This window comes from Bactrocera tryoni, chromosome 4 (assembly GCF_016617805.1).
Source record: "Bactrocera tryoni isolate S06 chromosome 4, CSIRO_BtryS06_freeze2, whole genome shotgun sequence".
NCBI lineage: Eukaryota > Metazoa > Arthropoda > Insecta > Diptera > Tephritidae > Bactrocera > Bactrocera tryoni.
Genome location: NC_052502.1, coordinates 14,757,613 through 14,765,785, shown reverse-complemented (window position 1 = coordinate 14,765,785; position 8,173 = coordinate 14,757,613). Strand labels below are relative to the sequence as shown.

The 8,173-nt window shown below is 45.0% G+C and overlaps 1 protein-coding gene across 1 annotated transcript in view; it reads right to left on the bottom strand.

Moving 5' to 3' along the window:
• Window positions 1–265: 265 nt before the first annotated feature.
• LOC120774537 (midnolin homolog) overlaps window positions 266–8,173 on the bottom strand; it is a 77,055-nt gene continuing 69,147 nt past the window's right edge. The window contains exons 3-4 of the mRNA XM_040104261.1: window positions 1,190–3,145; window positions 266–1,109 (exon numbers count right to left, since the gene is read on the bottom strand). Of these exons, the coding sequence (XP_039960195.1) occupies window positions 459–1,109; window positions 1,190–3,145 (2,607 nt within the window). The 3' untranslated portion in view covers window positions 266–458. The remainder of the gene's footprint in view (window positions 1,110–1,189; window positions 3,146–8,173) is intronic.

The window sequence follows — 8,173 nt, the reverse complement described above, 5'->3', positions numbered from 1 at the left end:
AAAAATACAAAACTAACATTTTGTATAAATTAACAAAAAAATTTATATTTTCAATTTTTTCATTAAACTTTTTTTGCAATTTTTTTAGTTAGTTATTTTTTAATTGCAAATTACCATTAGTTTTGCTTATTTGTTGTTGTTGTTAAATATTTGTAAATTGTAAATTCAGTTGACTCAGCCTGGATATACGCGCTGCCGTCAGTAAACACTTCTTGCACTAAATATTATTATGCAATCAATTTTGTATTGAATTGTTTGGTTTTGCTTTTTTTGCCTTCGCGCTTCTCTTAACAAAAGCGCTGAGGCTGATGATGCTCCTAATGAATAAACTAATAAATGCTACAAGTTAGGACAAATGGTGAATAAATGTGAGCTTCCTCATGTACACAGTTATAGCTGTTGCTGTTGTTATTGTTACTATTATAGTTTAGCAGCAATTGCAGGCAATTAAAATGGATTTAAGCAGCCGTGTCCACCTCCTCCACAATGTGATTCGGCGATACCTCGCTGGGCGCTGTTGTGTTGTTGCTGTTGCTCGCGGCCGCCAGCTGCGGTGAGCTTGTTAAAGCGGCGGTCGACGCATTTGCGTTCATGGCTGATGACGTATTCGTGGCATTGGCGCAGACAGCAGCCACGGCGGTGGCGGTGGGTGCCAAAGCGGTTGCCGTCTTGGCGGGTGTGCCGACGGCGCGTGCGCCATAGGGTGCGCCCTTCAATTTGCGTGCCTCACGGCGCTGTTTACTCTGCAGCATCACCTGGCGCAGCTGATCGATCTTCGACTTCATTTTGGTGTTCTCCATGTCGGTTGTGCATTTCTGGCACATTTGCTCCACTTCGCGTTCGCCGGTCTCCGTGTTGTTGCGGTAGCGGCAATTGCAGACGGTGCGCTCATTGGCGGCGTTGTTGCTGCTGCCGCTGGCGGCGTTAGCGGCGGCGCTTTCTTTGCAGCAGCCACGGCTGGTTGTAGCTGTTGCCTTGGCGCCAGCGTAGTGACCGTTGCATTCGCCGTAAGTGCAGGCGCTGTTGCTGCCGTGCTGCTGTTGCGACTTGAGGCATTTCACACAGGACTGCGCGTGCTGGTGGTGATGGTAGTGGTGCTTCAGCGAGAGCTGCAAGCAAATGTGTAAATATATTAGTATTGCATTTCATATATGTATGGGTGTATGTGTGTGTATGTCGGTTTACTCACCTGCTTGCTGCGTATGCCATGCACGGCGGTGCCGTTGCTGCCTGAAGCGCCGCTGGCGGCGGACGAACCGCTTGGCGTCTCGAAACTGATGCGCGCGCCGCGGCTGTATTGCGGTGTGGCGCTTAGCAAGTCGTTGAGAATGTGTATAACGGTAGAGATGTCACGCTTCGGGCGCCCGTAGCGATCCTGCAGCGCTGGATTGAGTGTGCCCGAGAAGGTGCCGGAGTAGATGCCTTTGCCATGGTTCTTCATCGATTCAATAACTGCGCCCGAATTGCTTTTGCGCGGTGCCTCCTCGCTGCTGGATAAATCGATCTTGTTGGTGAAGACTTCTTTCGAGAGTTTGCGCAGCGTTTGTGTGAGATTGCGCGAGGCCTCGGCGAGCGTGCGCGAATCCGAGACTGTAACGCCTGCATCGTCTAATTCAGCGGCAACGGCGTTTGTTGCAGTTGTTGTTGTTGCTGGTGCTTCTGAGAGCGGCGTCGCTGTGGCGCCAATGGCTGTGACAGGTGCTGCCGGCTTCTTCGTGTCCGCATCAGTGCCGAGTCCATTCTCCTCCAAGCTGCGCGTAGTCAAAGGAATGGGACGCGGCAGTGGGCTGGAGCTGGCCTTTGGGCGCACTAACGGCGTTAGCGTCTTGGCTTGTAGCTGCTGTTGTTGCTGCTGCTGCTGATGATGGTAGTGGTGGTGATGATGATGGTGGTGGTGATGGTGATGGCTGCGATGCTTCGTGCGCGTTATAGGATTATTAGCCGTTTTGTGTAAGGTGGCGGCAACGGGCGTGCTGCAACCGCTGCCTCCCGCAACAAGCTTCTGCAACGCCGATGTTGTTGTTGGTGTTTGTAGCTCAGCTACCGCGCCGCTGCTGCACTCTGCAATCATTGCCTCTGTGCTTGTGGCCGGTACACTGCCACTATTCGCGCCACTCGTTGTGGTGGTGTCCATGCAGTTGTCGTCCTTGCCGGCTGTGCGGCCGTTGAGACGTGTACACAGACACGAGGTTAGCTTGGCGGCAATAGGATCTTGGCATGCTGTATCCATAGCGCTGCTGTTGGCCGCGGCGCTGCTGCTGCTTGTGCTCTCACAAGCGCTGCCGCTGCAACCAGCCTTCGTGATGGGAATGCTCTTTATGGCGGCCGTTTTAATGGGACTTGACACCAGATTCGATAGCGATTTGATGGGTGACTGTTCGAGCAGTGGCGATGCGCTTGCGGCGCTGCTGTCCGCCGTGCTGGCAGCACGCGCGCTGTGGAAGGCTGCACTGTTGTTGGCGGCCGCCACTGGTTGTGCCAGCGAAGAGGGCACATTGCTGGGCGCGCACTGACGCACATGCTGCGCCAACATTTGACTTAGCGGCGGCGATGTCAGACGCGCCGGCTGTGACATGGCAATGCTCTTCACAATGCTCTGCAGATTCTCATAGTCGCGCTTGCTGAGAAACGAACTGAGATCGGAGCTCTTCAGTGTGCCATTGCTGCTAATCGGCAAGCGTGCGGCAGCTGTTGTGGTGCCATTGCTGCGCTGCTGCTGGCTAACGACGATATTTGATGTTGTTGCTGCTGCTGCGCCGGCGGCTGTGTTTGTAGTAGCGGACGTGTTGTTGGAAGCATTGGCGCCAGCTGTTGCTTGCTGCTGCTGATGGTGATGGTGGTGATGATGATGATGGTGGTGGTTGTGACTGTGGCCGGCCGCCAAAGCGGAGCGATTGTTGCGCTGACTCGAACGTGCGCGCAACGCGGCGGAGCTGCTGCTGCCACTGGAGCAACTACTGCCAGCTGTGGCTGAGCTGCTGCCGTTTGCCGGATTCACGGTGCTCAATTGCAATTGTATGAGCATCATGTGATCACCAAGGCGCATGCTCAGATTCAATGGTGTCTTGCCGCTGAGAAAATCGTTCACTTGTGAGTCGTTGAGTGACTCCAAAGCCTGCATGACGGTGTTCTCGGGGCGTTGGGCCTGCAAAGGAAGCGAAGAAAGCACAATTAATAGTGTGTTTGTGGAAATTTAAGTGAATTTAGTACTTTTGAGTTATGTCATTCTTGTGGTAAGCAAATTTACTTGTAACTATGAGCAAACAAGTGTGCGCGCGCGTCGGCACTAAAAATCCTGCCAGTAATGCGCGCTCATAAACAGTCAGTCGGTGGTCACACGCAGCGCCTTGCCAGCAGCCTCACTTGTGGGTGTGGCGCTGTGTTAACGACGCGTGCCGGGACTCACTGCAAGCACATGCACTTATTTGCAGCAGTCGACTTGTGCAAGAAAAAAACGAATGATGCACATATAAAGGCATAAAAGCAAATGCGCGCGACCACTACGCGTTATGTAAGAGCGCAAACAACAACAACAAGTAAGAGGAATGAAAAAACAACAATGTGCAAAACACGCCTGTCTGTAGTTGGCACTTTTAATTAAAGTAACAGCGCGGCGCATCATGAGTGAACAACGGCGCGCGGTGCGGCAGCGCGGTGGAGAGACGCGACGCGACGCGGCAACGCAACAGCAACTGCCGCGTAGGTGGGTCAATGTCAGTGTCATAAGTAAATAAAACGCATGCATGCGCATGGTTGTGGGCATATTGGCGCGCACATACACACACACATGCAAGCGCATTTGCACACATGCATATATATGTATGTGTGTTTGTGCCAGCGCTCTCATTAATAAAGTGCAAAAAAGGAAAGCCAGCGCCGCGTCACCAAATGATTTCATTCTTGATTGCCTGTCAGCGGCTAGCGTGCACGCCGCTACGCCCGCCTCCGCCACCAACACCTTTCGTTCGCCAATGTGCGAACTCGCGCCCGCGCGCCAACAACGGCACATATTTGATTGTTTTACAAGTGACATAATGGCGCTGCAGTATGCACGTATGTCTGTATGTCTGTATGTATGTGCGTTTGTATGCAATGTAAATTGTAGCAAATAAAACGCTTTGCAATGATTAAATGAATTGCGCGGGGCAGCATGTGGGCGTGGGCGTGGACGCGTATAGTAAATGGGGCGCATATGAATTGCGCGTAAAAATTATTTCAATGACAACAAATACTATAAACACACACACACATGCGCTGCGCATATGTTTGTATGTAGGCATCCAGATAAATGTAATGTTGCCGTCAATGAAGTGTTGAATAAACGTGTTTTTGTTGTAAGTATGTGTTAAATAATTAAACGCAAGTAAATGCGAGTTAATGTGTGTCTTAAATTGATTTATTATTATTTTCTTATTTGTTGGCATAAACACATATGCAATACGCGCATTCACGCCCAAACCTAAGGCTAAGCACAGATTATATCAAAAAACAAACTTATGAAGGTGTTTGTTGTTATTGTTTTAGAAAACGAAACCTAAACGAGATACCCTTCACAAATAAAAAAAAAGTTTTCAATACAAGCACATTGTCTGAAACGGGCAGTTTGTATGGTCGCTATATGCTAAAGTGGTTTGATCTGAACAATTTATTTGGAGATTGTATCAATGCCTTGGATAATAATATATGCCAAATTTCATGGCGATATCTCGTCAAATAACTAACTTTTCCATACAAGAACTTGATCCGAAACGGCCAGTTTGTATGGCCGCTATATGCTATGGTGGTCCGATCTGAATAAATTTTACGCAGTTTGTATCGAAAGCTTGAATAATAATCTACACCAATTTTCAAACCGATATCTTTTCAAATAAAGAATTTTCTCTACAAGAACTTTAATTTGATTGGTCATTTTGTATGACAGCTATAAACTATAGTGGTCCGATCTGAACAATTTCTGTGGAGATTGTGGCACTACCTCAGACAATAACCCATGCCAAATTTCATGGTGATATCTTGTCAAATAATGAAGCTTTCCATACAAGGTCTTGCTCCTGATCGGTCAGTTTCTATGGCAGCTATATGCCAAAATGGTCCAATATCGGTAGTTCCAGTAAATTAGCAGCTGCTTGGAACGAAAAAGGTTGGGACAAAATTTCAGCTCGATATCTCAAACACTGAGTGACAACTTTAGGGTATACATATCCGTCTGAGCGATTTATATTTTGAAAGAACTCTATAAGGATTATGATATTCGGGCTTCCTATGCGTCACTGCGCTTGTCTAATAGTGCAGAGAGCTACGAAACCTTTTTGAACAGACACCTCTAACCAAGTCTCTAACATACAAAAATCACAGCTTTTGTTGTTTATCAGGTCATAGCTTTTTTCAATCTATAGACTCAGACACTTTCTGACCTTACTTAGCTATCAAGAGTCGGATTTGTTTAATCGAAAACTTACGATTTTGTAGTAAGCATCTGCGAATCAACAAAACTTCTCACTTCCTTTGGATCATAAAACATGTAAGAATTGGACCAATGGAGAAAGGATGTATGGTATATACAACAGCAGAGTTTGGACTAACGGGATGGGAATTAATAATTAATTTCAAGCATTAAAACAGTCAGCAGACTTGTGAGTACTTGAAGTAAGGCAATGAACGAGATGCTCTGTCTTAAAGTTGAGGCCACTGACTCCGAATTTCGGTAGTAAATTTTAGTAATTTCGGCTCGGTGTTGGATCATATATCTTTCCATGATGAAATGGCAAACCTTACTGAAGAGTAATGTCAAAAGAGCGGGAAAATATATGGCATCGTTTGCTGCCCCAATCGGTCTACTTTTGTAGTGCCCTATTGAAAACTCCTGCATTTATACTATATATCAACTACACGCTATATGTCGGGTGATCTATCCGATGATTTAGATTCTTCAGAGTTAAGGAACGATTTTACTTTATTTTACTGTAATTCTAAACAAAAACACTAAGGGTTACAGGGACCAGGTGTAATGCGAAGCATATTTCCTTATCACGCTTGGAGAGTTAGGATAAAGAGGGTCAGAAAATAAGTATAAAGCTTACAAGTTTGACATGGTTTGAGAATGGATTGGACAGACCATTTTTTAACAGTCTAAAAACCGAAACTGAAATCTGATATTTTGTGAAACTGTGGGCAAAAACTAATACATTTAATGCCTCGTTTAGGTCGTTGCTGGTACTAAGCCTCAAAGTGGGACCCAAAAGGCGCTCAGAACTATTTGCATTTGCAAGGTTTATCGCGCCAACATGGACGGTGTACTGACTGAACTCTGTTTAATAGGCTCTCAAGTGTCAGGTTACAATCTGTTGTCGAATGAAAATTGTCAAAATTGTATGGTGGAAGGTTAGAAGAATACTTTTTTCTCAACTGTACAGCTTTTGTCGGACTAAGGTTGAAACATTCGGCAGACACAATTTCGGCGTACCTGGTGAAGTTGCTTGAATTGTATTAGCTTATTCTTCTTTATTGGCGTAGAAGCCGGTTAGGCGGTTATAGCCGAGTGGACTAGTAGAATTTGGTTTTTGTTCGTCGAGTCAGGATTTTACTTCCCAATTGCCTACTCAGTCCGAAGTAGCACCTGTTGGCAAGAGTTATACTGTGTTGAATTTCGAGGCTGACCTTGTTGTTGGTGTTAATTCTGACTACAAGATAGACGAAATTATCTACGACTTCGAAGTTATGACTGCCCGGAGTGACGTGGGAGTCAAGGCGCGAATGCGAGGACTATTTGTTTCATGACAAGCGATGTTTCGAATTGTATTAGCTAACTTAACAAATTTGTAATAAGCCTAAAGTGATTCGTCGACATATAGTACATATATGTGTCTGGTGATACATAGCTAGTAGTTTTAGGTTCACAAAGGACCATTGTTCACGGCGATCCTCCGTTATGTATATTTGATGTGACCTAATCTAACATAAGCCTCAAAACAGAGGCTTTTTATTTCAATGATAACCAACTCTTGTACAAAGTCTCAACAAAATAGAGGTGGATAACCACTAATGCTGTCATTTTCTTAACGCTAAAGAGCTTTTGTGAACTTTCTAAGCTTCGTGGGCGCAACTTTTGCGTGAGGCTGCCGCATGCAGCCCAAAAACGTGAATAATAGCAGAATTTGGTGTGAAATAAATGTGCCTTACGCAAGCCAAGTATTTAAAATAATATTACCGGCTAGTAAGATGATCTCATACGCCACAAAAGCTTTATACTAAACGCACAATTAGATAATCAATTAAACGAAGTGAAGAACATAAAAAGCATTAAACCAGTTGCGGCCGGTTTTTCGGCATAAAACAAAGAAAACACGTGTTTTTTGTGAAACGAAAAAATTTTCTAAAGCAAAGTTACTGCAAATACAACAAGTATGTCTGTATGTAAGTATGTATATAGCGACTGGCGCGTGTAATAGCGAACTAATGTAATATGGAATTGTAAATTGCTAAGCTTTCACGCTTATCTTTATGAGCGCTTGTATGGTTGGAGGCATAAAAGTTACAAGTGGGCAAACATAACTGTATATACAGTTGTAGATATGTAAATAATAGTGTAGCAAGGCTTGTGTGTGGTGTGGCGCTTAGCGTTTTTCGTCGTCGTCAAATTCGTTTGCGTCGATTTTCACGCTTTTTACCTTTGTTTATCTCCGCAACTGTATATGTATGTGATGTATGTATGTATGCAATTTGCTGGCGTGCATTTTGTTTCAATTTCGCGGCTCCTCATATTTACCTTACATACATACATATGTACAAACACATACACATGCATGTCGCTTGTAACGATGACGCAACTGGTGTGCTTTTTGTTGTCAATCGCACAGTTGCGCACCGCTGGCGCGTTATTTTGTGAATTTTCGGATTTACAACAACAAAATAGCCGCACACACATATATATTTACATATATGTACATATATACATATATGTAGTTATGCGTGTATTTGCTTGTGAAAACGAATTGAAAACGACAAACGCGCGTGGCGTTGGCTGACCTTGGTACACTTTTTTGTAAATGTATGTAATTATGGAAGCAAAAACAACAACAACCACCAAAAGACAACAAAAGGAAAACCTGAAAACAAATTTCAATTTTACATACAAAGAAAAGAAACGCGCCGCAGCCAAGCAGCCAACAACACA